At 35.7% G+C, this 17,000-nt stretch overlaps 2 protein-coding genes across 2 annotated transcripts; both read left to right on the top strand.

The window, feature by feature from the left end:
• The first annotated feature begins 2,061 nt into the window (after nt 1–2,061).
• Nucleotides 2,062–4,726, top strand: LOC147533303 (ARM-repeat/Tetratricopeptide repeat (TPR)-like protein). Its single transcript, XM_086650292.1, has 2 exons — nt 2,062–3,958; nt 4,347–4,726. Exons 1-2 carry the CDS (start codon nt 2,113–2,115, stop codon nt 4,496–4,498), a joined length of 1,998 nt encoding a protein of 665 aa, XP_086506418.1. The 5' UTR covers nt 2,062–2,112; the 3' UTR covers nt 4,499–4,726.
• A 1,612-nt stretch (nt 4,727–6,338) lies between these two features.
• On the top strand, nt 6,339–13,258 carry LOC147533304 (leucine-rich repeat receptor protein kinase HPCA1-like). Its single transcript, XM_086650291.1, has 19 exons — nt 6,339–7,036; nt 7,680–7,800; nt 7,889–7,960; nt 8,130–8,204; nt 8,288–8,359; nt 8,491–8,652; nt 8,754–8,828; nt 8,951–9,022; nt 9,114–9,185; nt 9,297–9,365; nt 9,525–9,599; nt 9,681–9,752; nt 10,125–10,253; nt 10,465–10,946; nt 11,042–11,191; nt 11,308–11,444; nt 11,626–11,845; nt 12,049–12,284; nt 12,464–13,258. The coding sequence occupies exons 1-19, from the start codon at nt 6,955–6,957 to the stop codon at nt 12,926–12,928; spliced, it is 2,838 nt and encodes a 945-aa protein (XP_086506417.1). The 5' UTR covers nt 6,339–6,954; the 3' UTR covers nt 12,929–13,258.
• Nucleotides 13,259–17,000: the final 3,742 nt, after the last annotated feature.

The following is a 17,000-nucleotide window of genomic DNA, read 5'->3' on the forward strand; positions in this document are numbered from 1 at the left end:
TTGCAAACTGGTTTGCAAACTAGTTTGCAATAAGGTCAGTTTTGTCTTCTCCCTATATTAGATAATTTACAAAAATGCCACAGGGAGCTGAAGCCCATAAAAAATTGTCCAATCCTTTTTAACCAAAGGCCAAAGTTTTTAGGGAGTTTTGGCCAAATTTCCCTTGAAAAATTACCTCAGCTCCCAATCTTATCTTATCTCACCACATAAACTAGATTAAGAGAAAGATGCCATGTGTGGACCATATTGTAATTTCAAATATTTTTCTCCTAAAAGCACTTTCAAAACTCAAAAGGAAATCAAGATGAGAATGAAACTAAACCATGAAACAAAGTCATTATTTTAGGTATAAAGAAATAACTTCATTGATATCTTAACCAACTTTAGAATTTTAATACCTACCAAATTTCATTAGGTGGAAATTATCTAATGGTAGTTAAAGTTGTGATAATTTTTGGGTTATCTCTACTCAAACAAAAAAGAATTTTGACAGAAAAAACACATCGACCCTAGTACAACATGGTATTAGTTTTCGATACAGAGTTGTATGCTCTTAGATTAATTTGAGATAAATCTATGTCTAACAATTACCAAAGAAATTGAAACTTTAATGCTTTCAGAGAAAAGTAGCGATAGCCACCGAACAATGTTGTGCCAAGACGTCCCGAGTTAAACACGACTTCTGGCCCGACCATAGGCGGCTGTGCCCATGTTGAGGGGTTTAAATCTGGCAAAGGCACCAGGGGGTGACCACCCTGGACCAGGGCAAAGGTCCTAGAGGATGCATCTCTCCACTTTCTCTCTCTCTCAGTCTCTCACTCAAACACAAAGATCCCCCCTATATGAAGCAGATGCTTAGTCAGACCCCTATTGTTTGGCTTAGGGCAACATTAACAAATGTTCCAAAGTATAAATCTGTGTCAGAATCATTCATACCCTTTGCTGAACTGAAAGCTCATCAGTTAGCTTTCTCATGAAAAGGGGGCATATCAACAAATTATAATCATATTTACCATCTCATGCGCGGCTAGGTATTCTAACTCCATCCCTTATTCCTTTCAAAACTCAACCCCCAAATTTGTCTTTTTCCAATTTTTTCTTACTTGTTAAACACCTTACACTCAATATTCCTCATCGAAATTGCAATATGTTCTTCTTTTCGGATCAATATGTTTCTTAATTTCCTAAATTTCACTTATATGTGGTCTTTATTTTTCTTAAATTCAATTTGTCAGATTAGTTTCAACCTGAATCAACTGGACCTACAATCAACCTAATCCTGTTATCGAGGAACGACACATCATGAGTCAAATCAAATATATGTAGAAATAAATCTTTCAAAATCTGATCTAAGTCAATTCAAACATTGAATCAAATTTCTGATCTGAATTAAAAAACAAAAACTACCATAGTCTCTGGTTTGTTAATCTGAGACTAATGTGGTATTATCACATAGACACATAATTTTTTGTCAGTTTTTTTTTTGGAAAATATTAGTAAATTAAACTTAAACAGAATGAAAAAAAAAAACTAGGTTGGTAACATGTGTTGTTGTCCACAATCTCGAGCGGTGTTTGGTTTTAGATGATGAGATTATTGGTCGTCAATCAATATATCTAAGTCATTTCAAAAGTAAAGATGAGTATGAGTAAAACTCTCAACCATTTTAGCCGTTGACCTTAGAATATATATTCATATATCTGAAATTGAATTGTTTTCTTCTTCAAGAAAAAAGAAATTGAATTGTTTTCCTTTTTATATGGATTCCAAGAGTCATTACATTTTTTACTTAACGTTGATACATCATGAATACAAAAATACATCAATTTATTCCTACCTTAATTTAGGTTATTTAAATAACCTCAATAATCTAAGTTCAATAAATCATGAGTTTTCATTCCATTGAGAATTGAACATGAGATATTCAGGTATGAGACAGGGTGGACAACCACTACAGCAAGAGGTGTTGGACTTAAATCATTTATATTGAGTTAATCAAAGTGGGCAAATGGCTTGAGCAAAAATATATATCATCTGACTAATAAGTATATGAAAGTTCTGAAACCAAGATACCTCCAAAGCCTTGATTTGTACCCTGCATCCATATTGGTCATGGCCAGCACCAACAAGAACCCTAAAATCCTCATGGATCAAACATGTGCAAATCCTTGTTGTTTCTTCTGCATCATGAAAGAACAAGACCCATCTCTCAGAAAATCAGGTTTAATGAAATGCTTCAAAGAAATGCATCTTAGAGATGACCAAGAACATGTTCTTGTTCTTTGTACTCTTTGGAACATAGCCATGACTCAACCTAATGATCCAGAATTTCCTTCTCTTGGCATTTTTGAGTGCATGTCTAGTTTGATTTATAAAGGTCTAAACGATCGAGATTGGCTATTTAGAGATCAAAACATCTATATCCCTTACTATGCTGCTCATGTCATTGGTTCATATACTATGAACAAGATTGAGTTTGCCGAAAAGGCTGTAAAATCCGGTGTAATTCCACCATTAATGGAGCTTCTAAGAGGAAATATAAGTTGGGTTGAACAAAGAGTTGCAGTTCGAGCCTTGGGTCATCTTGCTAGTTACAAAACTACGTTCATCGACATAGTAGAATATGAAGAAGAGCTCATTGAGTTATCCATGACTCTAGCTTCGACGTGTCTGGATGTGGTGTACGTTAAGTTTGTTGCGGTGAAGGATAAGAAGAAAAGAGTAAGGTACCATTGTGATTTACTTACTAGAGGGGTTGGTGGGTTAGAGATGGAAAATAGAAAAGCTGAGGAATGGGCTAGCCAACTTCAATGTTGGTCCATCTATATCTTAAACTGTTTTGCTTGGAAACAAAGATCTGTCAAACTGATTTGCAAACTAGGGTTTTTGAAAAATTTAAGTGAGATGTGGGGTGGATTATTTAATCATAAATCACCTCTAGGTATTGGACTTGTTAGAATTTTATGTTATAGTAAAGAAGGTAGAAAAAGTGTTGCAAATTCTAAACATGTTCTAGAAAAAATTTGTAACCTGTCTAGATCTTCAGATGATTGGCAATATATTGGAATTGATTGTCTTTTGCTTCTTCTCAAAGATTTAGATACAAGATTCAAAGTAATGGAGGTTGTTGTTTTGGTTTTAGTTGATTTGGTTGAACTTGAAACCCTAGGTGGAAGAAAGAAAGTAGGAGATACCATTACAAGTGTTCTCTTAATGGGTTACAAACAAACCAAATCAAGATTCAAGAACAACAAAGTTCTTGAAAAAGCAATGGAAGAATTATTGGATTTAAAAGTAGAGAGAAGGAAGAGAGAGAGTGAAATCTCTCAAGAAGAGTTAGAAGAGAGAAGGGTAATTGCAGGTTTGATGAAACAAGAAGGAAATGAGAGATTTAAGGAAGGTGATATTGAAGAAGCCATTGTTAAGTACACAAAAGGTTTGAATTTATGTCCATTAAAGATGAGAAAAGAAAGAATGATTCTTTATAGTAATAGAGCTCAATGTCATTTACTATTAAGAGATCATGAATTGGCTATTAGTGATTCGACTCGAGCTTTATGTTTATCGAAACCTGCGAATTCTCATAACAAGAGTTTGTGGAGAAGATCACAAGCTTATGATATGAAAGGGTTAGCTAAAGAAAGCTTAATGGATTGTGTTATGTTTGTTAATGGCTTCATTTGTTCTACTTCTTCGTCGAATAAGTTGAATAAGGAGATGATTAATACGCGTATTAAGGTTCCATATTACGCGTCTCATATGATCAATAAACAAATGAGTGTTACATGGATTTTTGCTGTCTCTAAAGCTAAGTTTTCAATCAAATTACATGAAAGTAATGGAGAAGAAGAAATAGAATGTTATGATGATTGTGATTGTCAAAGCTATGACCTTGAGGATGATGAAGATGATGAGTTGATGATGATAATGAAGCAGACTAATAACATTTCCATGGCTGGTAAGTTCCTTGTGATTTTTTTTCAGATTTACATAAAATTCGTAGTTCATTCCAAATGTAGAATGTAATGCATAGAAATATTTTACAATCACAAAGCCATAGCATAACTCGATGTATGAATTGACCCGTCTATTGCATTCGAACTAGCTTGTTTGAATAATTCCGACAGGGGTACACCACCGTACCACCCACACTACCGCCTTGGCAATATCGTGGGTGTGAAAATACGATATTGCCCCTTGTCCTATTATCCACGTAAAACAGGCGTACTATTGGGTGTACTCCAACCATTTTTGTTGTTTGAATACCATTAGGTATGAAGAAATAATGTATTGCAAGACATATTTATAGTTAGTAATATCAATTAATGATTATTGTATTTAATTAGGTCTTTCTACCATTGAAGAAGAAGAAAAAGATAAGTTAACGGTGAATGTTGAAAGGAGGAGAAAGCTCCGAAGAAGTACAAGAACGAAGATAAGAACCCTCTCGAGTTTCCGCCCAGAGACTAAGAACGGTCAAATGGTGTATATCAATTAAAAATATTCGATGTGTATCTCTTCATTACTACTTATTTCTAAGTTATATTGTAGGAGCTCAAGGTTAATGAAGAACTATTGAATTAGACTGGAGTGTAAGATTTGTCATAATTTCCTACTTCCATATGGTTGAGATTTGAAGGTATTGCCAAACAGAATTATGACATATTTACCATTATAACAAGAAAACAATAATATAATGGTAAAATCTAAATTGAGATAAAAAAAATATTATAATTATATTAGCATTAACACTTCAATAAACAAAAAGAATCAATGAGAGAAAATGATAACTATAGTATATTCTCGGCTCGGCGAGTCTTTTCTTCCGTGATGAACTGAACCAGTCTTGCATTTTTTTTTGTGGACCGAGGAGAATGCGGGGCTCAACGGGAAGCGGATTGTACCATGAGAGAAGCAAGGAGGTCAACCTGTTTCAAATATATAACATAAATTCTGGCAATGCAATGTAGTTTGACCTTCGTATCAATCCGAATGAATCAACCTTTCTGCAAATGTAAATCTTTGCCTGCTAGGCAAGGGGATACCAAGTTACAATTTCTGTGTTGGTAGGACATGTATTTCTATTACTATGAAATTTATAATGAATTAGTTAATGATGGGGTTTAGGAATTAGAGTTTACTTCCATAGGAAGATTACACCATAGAAGAAGCCCCATAGAAGAACAAAAGAAACATAGTAGGAAGATTACACCATAGAAGAAGCATAAATGTCAGATTAAGGAGATAATGGGGAGCCATTTATTAAATAAGTAGGTGTATAATATTGGGAATGATCACAAGTGGGATAAAGAAGGACCACAATACCACTTAAGGCTAATTTGCCTTTCATATGGTTATGGCATTGAGCTATTTTAATACTAATCTCATCTTAATTAATAGTAGAAAATTTATAATAAGTACATTCCATTAATTCATAACTTGACCCTCCATTTCCCCACATCATCTTCATTGTTCTTATATTATTTTCTGCATTTTTTTTTTTTCTATTATTTTGTTTGGTTATTGCCTCCATTACTACGTGAAGAGAAATTTTAAATGCAATGTTTGTTTCAGTTTCGTCAGTGTGAGAATAGTCCCACATGGGAGAATTGGTAACTAGCAACCAAGAATATAAGTATAAGTCCTCTCCACTCATTGCCAATTGGTTTTGAGTTAGATGGCCACAAACTTAACATGGTATCAGAGCTAGGCCCAAACTTAACCGTCAGGTTGATGTTCGTGTTGATGCAGTTAAATGTACCTATGAAATATTTAGGGGGCTTTTTCGCGCAATAGAACAACTAATTTAATATCTAAAGGTATCTTAAACGTTAGTGTCAACTCTAATTCTGATAAGTAGAGTTCTCTTTCTTCACTATTATGAAAGGTTTAACATTTTTGTAATCTTAATAGAAGGATTTAAAATCTTGGATATTTTCATACCCTTTGAGCTCATCTAATGACTTAGTAGTTGAGTAGATTTGACATTTTTTGTAATCTTAATATTTTGCTCATAAGAAAGAGTCATTCTCAATAGAGTGTCTTATTGGTTACTACTAACCTCATAAGAAACTAAGAAAGAGTAAAACAAAGTAAAAAAAATTCTGATATGTTGCTTCATTTGTTTAGCATTTTTTGTCTCTCTCAAACCCTCAAGTGGACTTATATTGAATCACTTGAGACTTGACTTTGTTGTCCAAATACAAAATTCAGTTGTCTTTTCAAGATGTGGGATGTCATGAGAAATCCTTTTCTTTTTCTATTTTATTTGTCTAATACAGTAAGATTCGAATTCTGATTTCTGAACATACATGTGCCCAAACAAACTGGGTTTCACCACACTATTCTTGTATTGAACTGCTATTCCGAAATAGTGTGCTTCGAACTTTCGTTTCTTTAGTAGAAGGACATACATGTGATTTAGTATTATTGCATGACAATATCAGGAATTTTTGTTTGAACTTAACAACTTGGTCATCTTGCTTCTCAAATAGATACCATTTGTACTCTTCTCTAATAATTTCTTTGCAGTTATGCTTGCATTGTCATTAATTATTGACCTCAATGCCTTGGACTTAGTCAGTTAGATTAGTTTTTATTCAAGTAGGATTATAATGGCCAACCGTCACAGAGTTGACAATAACAAACAGAACTGTCTTACCAATTCTTTCTTTCTCATAGTTTTTAAGTTCAAGAAGTTTTCTTATATACTATTATCTCAAGTTACACATTTTTGAGTTTTTTTTTTCTTGTCAAATTGGAAGAGAAAGAGGGAGATGTTAACTTTGATTCACATTTTCATTCTTACAAAATGAAGATGATTAATGGGTACTTTTAATTTCTAAACAAGACCAATTAGTGATGGTGAGATAAGTGAGGAGCTTACTTGAGGTTTCCATGCTTCTTGTGTTTTACGCGTATCATCTGTTTGGTATTTGGGCTGTTTGAAAATCAATGGGTCGAAAATTTCATTTTGTATGGTTGGTTGTTCTGTTCCAGTTTTGGGTTGCTCCACTATTGACCAACTCGGATGATGGTGAGTCTCGTCGTTGAGGTTCATTAATTTTGTTAGTTATCTTTTGATGTGTGTACATATCGTCCTTGTGCGAATTACGGGTGATTAAAAAAAAAATCGACGTTCTTTCATTTTTCTTTGGAAGTTAGTCCATTTCATATGTTCTTGAAAGTACAAAATATGATTGTCAGTATCATGATTAGTATTAGATCCTCGAAAGATTTCTCTCCAGTCTCCTTGGTAATCTATCTTGCTACTTTGATGTATATAAAGATTGTTTTTAGTGTTTTAAATTTTGATTGGAGGGAAAGACTTCTATAAATCGTTAACTGCATAAACATATTTATACCTCCCGAGGATTACAAGACAACTACCGATGAAACGTTGGTCCAATTAGACACAAAAATGTGAATGCTAAAACCTACAACCCTGTTGAATCTGGAAACCGAAACATAGATGGTAGATTTGATATCTGATATAATCTAATCTAATCTTCTGACACTTCACGACCTACAAAGACTCTAGTGTTCCTCCTGTTTTTTTTAATGCCAATCACTAATCAGGGTTCCTTTAGACCAATTTGCAGTAGTATCGCGTTTCCTGTAAATGGATGCTTAGGTAAGATTTCATCTCCTAGTAATATCTGTTTTGTTTCTTGATACAGCTGCAGTTTTACAATCCTTGAAGAGTCAGTGGCAGAATCCCCCACCCAATTGGGTGGGATCCGATCCATGTCTAAGCCGTTGGTTAGGAATCACCTGTAGTGGTTCACGCGTAATAACCATGTACGTTTGGAATTAGTTCCTTTACTTTTTTTGCCCGTCTAGTTTTCGACATCTCCGATTTCTTGACACTTAACTAATTTCATTTCAGAGAATTATCAACAATGGGACTAGTAGGTGAGCTTTCTGGAGACATTGGATCCCTGTCCGAGTTACAGGCTTTGTAAGTCTTGATTTTTTGCTTTGCCGGTTTCTTCTTACATGAATATATAACTGTGAATTAGACATTGTTGAATGGAGAAAACCGATATGAGAAACACAATAACAACTGACAAGACATCTTTATGCTCACGATTCCATGTCATGTTTAATTCATCAGTTCACCTGTGCAGGGATCTGTCTTACAACAGGGGTCTGACTGGTCCCCTTCCATCATCAATTGGAAATCTGAAGAATCTGTCATACTTGTGAGATTCTGGCTGGCTAATATAATGGTGCTTAAATTTGTTTCGATTAATTTTATCTGAAGATTATCTTGTTTAAATGTCAGGGTTGTCGCTGGTTGTAGTTTCTCTGGTCCTATCCCAGAATCAATAGGCTCTCTACAGACCCTAACATTTCTGTAAGATGTTTATTTCGGAACCAATATTTTCTTTCGGTTTTAGTTGTTAACAAACATGTCCTTTAATCATGAAACATATGTTTCCAATTCGAAGTCGTGAACCAAGTATCCTTCTTTGTCGCTTCCTGCAGATCTCTCACTGCCAATCGCTTTAGTGGAAATATACCTCCTTCCCTCGGTAAACTGCGTAATCTGTATTGGTTTGATATTACTGACAATAAGCTTAATGGCCCAATTCCAGTCTCAGATGGGGATACTCCTGGCCTTGATCTTCTAACCAATACGAAGCATTTGTATGCCCTCATGTCCTATCTGGTTATTTGTCATCATAGTTCTAATTGCATTTATAACTTTTGTTCATTATACACACTCTAATCTGATACTATATGAACAGTCATTTCAGCAAGAACCAGCTTTCTGGCACCATCCCGCCTAAACTTTTCAGCTCAAAAATGGCTATATTGCATCTGTAAGTTAACCAAACTCCTAGTTAAATTACTTAAGATGAAATCTAACCTACCTCCACATTCAAGCATGTGATTGTTACTGCTATCTATATAGCGTTAAACTGTGAATCTGAGATATGAACAGGCTTTTTGATGGAAACAAATTCACTGGGAGCATCCCTTCAACAATAGGATTGGTGACTACTCTGGAGGTTATGTGAGTATGTTCGCCATCTCGATAAGTTCATTAATATCCCTTTTTCCTGTTTGAAGTATCTAATGCTGATTATCTCGTGTGATGGAAATAGACGTCTTGACCGGAATTCCTTAAGCGGGCCCGTCCCTTCAAATCTCAACAATCTTACCAGCATAAGTCAGTTGTAAGCACATAAAATACGCAATGTAATTCTTTAAGTTCGTTTTCGGTTAAAAGAGTAGTTTTGCTTATTAAGTTGTAGTATGACATGAGATACTTGGTTTTCCATTTTCAGGTTTTTGTCTGGCAATTCTTTGACAGGCTCTTTCCCAAATCTAACTGGAATGAATGCTCTCAATACCGTGTAAGTGAATGCGGTTTTTTTTTGTCTGCACAATCAAGATATGTTACCATTTGGGAGGAAAGAAGGCCTTCAAGCAGAGAATCCTACATATTCTTTTTTGTGTATTCACCAAATAATGCTATTATTCATTGATAATCCAACTTGATTTGCATATTGTAGGGACTTGAGCAATAATAGTTTTGATGCATCAAATTCCCCACCATGGTTCTCAGCGTCGCAGTCGTTGACCACATTGTCTCTCTCTCTCTCTCTCTCTCTCTCTCTCTCTCTCTCTCTCTTCTAAACACTAAAACTTACAAAATCTTATCCCTGCAGGGTAATGGATAACACAAACCTTCAAGGACAAGTACCTCCTGCTCTGTTTACACTACCTCAGTTACAGACTGTGTGAGTACCTGCTAATTCTCTTGTCATGCTTGAATGAACTCTGGTATAGATATCATTGAGCCGGGGTGCATTGCGCTTTATACCCACATTTCTTAAGGGACATCTTTCATACCTATGCTATAGCTTACAAACCCGTCATACGTATTCGAGTAGGCCTTTTGGGTAGGCCTGCTGCGTAGACTGTCAACACGAGGAAGATTTGGGTAATCTGGAGCAGTGCCCATGCCCTTTTAGGACTTAGCTCAGCTGAGGGCGCTCGAGTGTTCCCTAAATCAGGGAGAATGATGACTGGTATTAGAACGGGTATTACTTCAACATATTCTTTTATTTTTTTAGTTCTCAAGCTGATGTTCTGTAAATATGTGCTGGTAGGATTCTACGAAACAACAAACTTAATGGCACCTTGGATGTTGGTAACAACTTCAGTGGTCAGCTGATCGATATGCAGAATAATTCCATTTCGGTGGTTATGGATAGAGGAAATTACCACTATGAGTTAATGTAAGGCACTATCTTTTCTTTCTCTAACCTTCCTATATCCATAACACATAACAGAGATAGACATCAAGATATTCTATCCCGTAATAAGAGAAACTCGAAAGGTTCAATATATTCCGTCGATGCTTTTCATGGTTCACACAACTAGTTTGTACGTTTTATCAATCGCCTTGTCCATTTCTTTTTCTGAAATTAGTTGCATATGATCTTGCAGACTTCTTGGAAATGATGTATGTAAAGACAATCCCACGGCCAAATATTGTCCGCGTTTAGAACAATCACCTCCGCCGCCATCTGTTACTAGCACAAGCAATTGTGATCTCATAACTTGTCCTGATGACCAAAAGACCAGCCCCAATTGTAAATGTTCATACCCATATATGGGTACCTTTTATGTTAGAACTATCTCCTTCTCAAACTTAGCAAATGCCTCGAACTTCATTGCTCTTCAAGTAGCACTTATGCAAACTTTTCAGTCAAAAGAACTTCCTGTGGATTCAGTCTCTCTTAGTACTCCCAAATTAAATGAAGATAAATATCTCGAAGTGGGTATATTTGTCTTCCCATCCAACAAACTACGTTTTAGTCGAGAAGACGTTCTGAAAATGGGGTATCTGATCAGCAACCAAATCTTTAAGTTCCCAAAGGGTTATGGGCCTTCATATTTCATTGCAGTAAACTATGGAAATTTTGAAGGTAATTAGAAATCTTATTTGAAACTTATGCCATTGATTTTGCAAATTTTGTCATGGCTCATAGTGATGGCTATCATTGTGTATTGATCCACTCAGATTCATCTGGCCAATCAAAGAAGAAAGCGAGTATCGGGATTATTATTGGAGCTGTAGCAGGTGGACTTTTACTTATCCTAGTTCTGGTTGGTGTAGTTATTTACGCCAAGAAAAGATCCAAACCCGTTAAAAAGCAGGAGACTCCATTTGGTAATACAGGATTGAAATTACGTAAATCCTTCCTTTTAATAATATTGAATTCTACATTCCTTTTTTCGATTTTCAATCTAGATTTTTATTTTAAGTATTTTGTCACTCCAATGCAGTATCTTGGGATCCCACCAGCCGCAGTGGTAGCACCCCTCAGATCAAAGGACCGAAATGCTTCTCTTTCGATGAACTTCGTAAAGGCACAAACAACTTCTCAGAGGCCAATGGCATCGGTTATGGAGGTTATGGCAAGGCAAGCTTATACATTTTATGCTAATACTTCATTATCAGTTTGTTCGACATGAGAATAGCTTTCTAGGAAATGTTGTTAAATCATTACCCATATCGTTGATTTGGATTTCTATCAGAATATTTCTTAAAACAAACATATATATGTGATTTAGGTATAAACTTATATGATTAAACTCTTTCAGGTTTACAGAGGAATCCTAGCCGATGGACAAATAGTAGCCATTAAAAGATCTCAGAGGGGATCAATGCAAGGTGGTCTTGAGTTCAAAACAGAGATTGAGCTTTTATCTAGAGTTCATCATAAGAATCTTGTCACCCTTGTTGGTTTTTGTTGTGAAGAAGACGAACAAATGCTGGTCTATGAATTCATTTCTAATGGTACTTTGAAAGAGAGCCTTTCAGGTAGTTTTGTTTTCTCTTGCTAATGGTCCTTATTTGTCCACGCTTTTCCGGCAATATTTAGGTAAATGTACTAGAAGTCTAAAATCACGCTTAACGGCAACAAATTAGGTAATACTTGAAGTATGATAAGTAACAGAATTGAGTGGTTTGGTACAATTTAAAACATCATTGCCGTTGCTTATGGAAACTCATGATTTACGCAGGGAAGTCTGGAATCCGTTTGGACTGGAGGAGGAGACTCAGGGTCGCCCTTGGTTCGGCCAGAGCACTGACGTATCTCCATGACTTCGCAAACCCGTCTATAATACATAGGGATGTCAAAACAAATAACATCCTCTTGGATGAGTACTTAAATGCAAAAGTTGCTGATTTTGGTCTCTGCAAGCTCATGCCTGGCGGCGAAAAACAACATCTCACCACTGAAGTCAAAGGGACAATGGTAAGTATAACGGATTCAACTCAAACCACACACCGATTTTTTTTTTTAACTAGAAACGGATTAATCATGATCTACTCCATTCACTACCCAATAAAGTTGAGACCTTCGCCATTTTATCCTTTGTGTTAGTCTAAAACTTCAATTTGCTTCCTTCTTATTGAATACTTATGAAACTATAGGGATACTTGGACCCCGAATATTACATGACAAACCAATTGACAGAGAAGAGCGATGTTTATAGCTTTGGAGTGGTGATGTTGGAGTTATTAACTGCGAAAGTTCCATTAGAGAAAGGGCGATACATTGTGAGAGAAGTGAGGACGAAAATGGATAGAGGAAAGGATCTATATGGTCTCCATGAACTTCTTGACCCGAATATTGGATTGAGCACTACCCTAATAGGATTCAAAAGGTTCTTGGATCTTGCAATGAGTTGTGTGAATGAATCTAGAGACCATAGACCTACAATGGGCGAGGTAGTGTCAGAGATCGAAAGTATAATGCACGTGGCTGGATTGAATTCAAATGCGGAATCTTCAACAAGTCACGAATATATAAGTAAGAAGTCTTATCATCCTTATAACGACGAAGCAGGATTTGATTATAGTGGTCCTCATATCCCTTCAAGAATAATACCCAAGTGAGTATAAAAATGTCATTGTTTGCCCATGAATAATTCCGACTACTCTTTCGGGCAAGGGATTTGTTTTCTACAGTATGAAGTTTGTGGTACTTGTATTTCGTATAATGTTGTGCAGAAACAGAAATCCTATCTTTAAAGTGGTTATGCAATAACAATAAGGTTGTTCTACTTAGGAGGGTGTTTGTTTTTTCACAATAGTACACCTAGTAAGTGTTGAGCACTTATAAATGATTGTAAAGTAAGAATGTGTTTGTTATGTATATAACTTATAAAAATCATATTTTTGTAAATGAACATAATGGAAGAAACTTAAGAATGTGTTTGAGGTGTCTCCAAATCTCAGTTAACCTAATCGCGTCTTTTTCAAAAGTTATTTGTTATCTTCAAATGGCGGACACATGAATCTCGTTGTTACCGATCTTTGTTGGATTTAACATCTTTTCAATCAAGCTTACTGGTGAATGTTTTCTCACCAAGAAGAATATCCTTCAACCAGTATTGAACAAAGTAGAAAATCAGGGGTTTCATTGATTGATATGTGAAAAGTTCTTCTTTATCTTCTTCAACTCCGACCACCAACTCCGGCCACAACACTACCACCACCATTTTTCTCTTTTCGTTTCTTCCTACTCTCCTCACACTCTCTCTTATAGTTTGTCTCTCTCAATCTCACAGCCTCTCTCTCTCTCTTACAATCCCTCTCTCATACACAGTTCCGGCGAAGGTTTCCTTCGTCGGAACAAGACCTCGAAGAGTGTTTTGCCAAACCCTCCTCGAGGGTTTCGTGGGTCGGTCGACCACGAAACATGTCGTAGTCCGATCAACCACGAATTCCGAAAGAAAACTAGAGTGAGACCGAGGATTAGGGTTTAGGGAGCGACATCGAGACAGAAAGAGAACGACTGAACGAGATACAGTAAGAGAGAGGCAGTGAGAGCGATAAAGAGAGAGAGAGAGAGAGGGGGAGAGAGATGAAAATGATGATGGTGGTGGCCGAATTTTGGTGATCGGAAAAATAGATATGAGAGAGAAAATTTTTAAGGTCCCGACAATGACAGTTTTGTTGGAAATTAAAAATACTTGCACAAACAAAGAAGAATAAAGAAGATATTTAACTTGAATTGAATACTTGACTTGATTGATTTTATGAAAATAAATTACAAAGACTGGTCTATTTATAGACCCAAATTCTACCCACTAACTAAGACCACTAGTAACATGATTCCACTAATTCATCCATTAACCCACTAACTTAATCAACTAAAGAAAATAACTACCCACTAACTTAACTCACTAGTAACTTAATTATTAAATCAATTTTGAGTTTAAATAAAAATAACATTAAAATTAACACCCTCCCTTAAACTCAAACGGTATAACGCCCATCATAATCTTCAACTTGTAAAATGAATCAACCTTTAATGGCTTAGTGAAAATATCAGCCATTTGTTCTTCTGATTTGCAAGACTTCACATCAATCTCATTGTCCTTCACAAGCTCACGAATGTAATGATATTTTATGTCGATGTGTTTACTTCTTCCATGAAATACTGGATTTTTTGTTAAGGCAATAGTTGATTTATTGTCACAAAATATAGTTGTAGGTGATTCTTGCTTCTGACTAAATTCATCGAGTAGACGTCGTAACCAAACAGCTTGACTGGCACATGAGGCTGCAGCTATATATTCAGCTTCTGCAGTTGAGAGTGCAACTACCTGTTGTTTCTTTGATGACCAAGAAAATACACCTGAACCAAGATGAAATACAAAACCAGAAGTGCTTTTCCTGTCATTAATATCACCTGCCCAATCACTATCGGTAAAACCAACCAGATTAAAATTGTCAGTAGGTGAGTACAAAATTCCATGAGTTTGGGTACCTTTGATGTACCTCAAAATTCTTTTTGCTGCCTGCAAATGTATCTGACTGGGTTTTTCCATGAATCTACTTATCAATCCCACTCCAAACACAATATCAGGTCTAGTAGAAGTCAAATAACGAAGACTGCCAACTAAACTTCTATAATAAGTTGGATTCACAAATTCACCCTTACCGTTATTGTCTAAACACTGTCTTGATTCAATTGGAGTCTTAATTGCATTACAATTCTCCATTTTGAATTGTTTCAAGATATCTGCAGCATATTTTTTCTGTGATACAAAAATTGCTTCCTCTGTTTGCAAGACTTCAAGACCGAGAAAATATGACATAAGTCCCAAATCTGTCATCTCAAATTTGTTAGTCATCGTCTCCTTGAATTCTTCAAACATAGTTGTATCACTCCCTGTAAATATCAAATCATCTACATACAAACATACAATAAGGATATTTCCATGAGAATTAAATTTGATATAGACAGTTGGCTCATAAGGACATTTTTCGAAACCACTTTATAGAAAATATGTATCAATACGAGTGTACCAAGCCCTCGGTGCCTGTTTCAATCCATAAAGAGCCTTTTTCAACCTTAAAACTTTTTCTTCCTGACCTCTTTTAACATAACCAGGAGGTTGATCAATGTAGACTTCCTCCTCAAGTACCCCATTTAAAAAGGCAGATTTTACATCCATTTGATGTAATTTCCACTTATTTTGGGCAGCCAAAGCAATAACCATACGAATAGTATCAAGTCTTACTACAGGTGCAAAAACTTCATAATAATCAATACCTGGTTTTTGTTTGTACCCTTTCACCACCAATCTCGCTTTCAGTCTGTCTACTTGACCATCTGGTTTATACTTGGTTTTGAAAACCCATTTCACCCCAATGGATTTCTTTCCTGCTGGAAGAGAAATTAACTCCCAAGTATCATTTTTTTCAATGGAATGAATTTCATCATTCATAGCTGAAATCCACCCCGCATTTTTTACTGCATCTTCAAAAGTGATAGGATCACAATCTGCAAAAAATGCAAAACTTGCAAAATCTTCGTCAGAATCATCATTATCATTGGTTACAACATAGTCATCAAACCTTGATGGCATAACTCGAGTACGAGATGAACTGGGACGCAACTCTAAATTTGAAGTATCATGAGTAGCAGGAGAATTTGGTGTATTCTCAATTAATTGAGAATCTGAAGCTACTGTCTCAGTATCAATATTGATACCCATTTGTTGTTTTTCTTCAACTGACCAATCCCACACTCCATCTTCAATAAATTCCACATCCCTGCTTACAATAACTTTGTTTGTTTTGGGATTAAACAATTTATATCCCTTACTAACATTACTGTAACCAACAAAAATACACTTTTCACCTTTGTCATCAAATTTCTTTCTTCTCTCGTCCGGGACATGGGCATATGCAATACACCCAAATACTCTTAACCCTTCCACATTTGGTTTAAAACCACTCCATGCCTCTTCAGGTGTTTTATGCAAAACACTTTTGGTAGGAGACCTATTCAAAACATAAACAGAACAAGCAACAGCTTCTGCCCATAAAAATTTGGGTAAGTTCTTACCTTTAATCATACTCCTTGCCATCTCAACAATTGTCCTATTTTTCCTTTCTGAAATTCCATTTTGTTGAGGTGAGTAACTTACAGTAAGCTGATGTTTAATTCCCTGTTCCTTACAAAAATCAGAAAATTGGTTAGAGGTATATTCACCACCTCTATCTGTTCTGAGTACCTTCAAAAAATATCCACTTTGCTTCTCAACAAAGATTTTAAACTCCTTGAATACTTCAAATGCCTCTGACTTCTGTTTCAAAAAATAAACCCAGATTTTTCTGCTGTAATCATCAATGAAAGTAATAAAATACCTATTACCTCCACTTGATTCCACCTCAATAGGACCACAAATATCAGAGTGCACCAGTTCCAACTTCTTTGTAGCTCTGCCAGACTTTCCCACTGGAAAGGGATCCCTGTGTTGCTTTCCAAGAACACAACCCTCACAAAAACTATTAGAATTAACTAATACGGGTAATCCAGTAACCATATTTTTCTGAGCCAATAACTTTAAGCTATTAAAGTTAAGATGACCAAAACGAAAGTGCCATAACCAATTTACATCCATAACAATTGCATTAAAAGAAAAATGCAATGGAGTTTGTAAAGATAATG

This window comes from Eschscholzia californica, unplaced genomic scaffold (assembly GCF_041429995.1).
Source record: "Eschscholzia californica isolate CP2 unplaced genomic scaffold, dmEscCali1.0.p SCAF_6, whole genome shotgun sequence".
Lineage (NCBI taxonomy): Eukaryota > Viridiplantae > Streptophyta > Magnoliopsida > Ranunculales > Papaveraceae > Eschscholzia > Eschscholzia californica.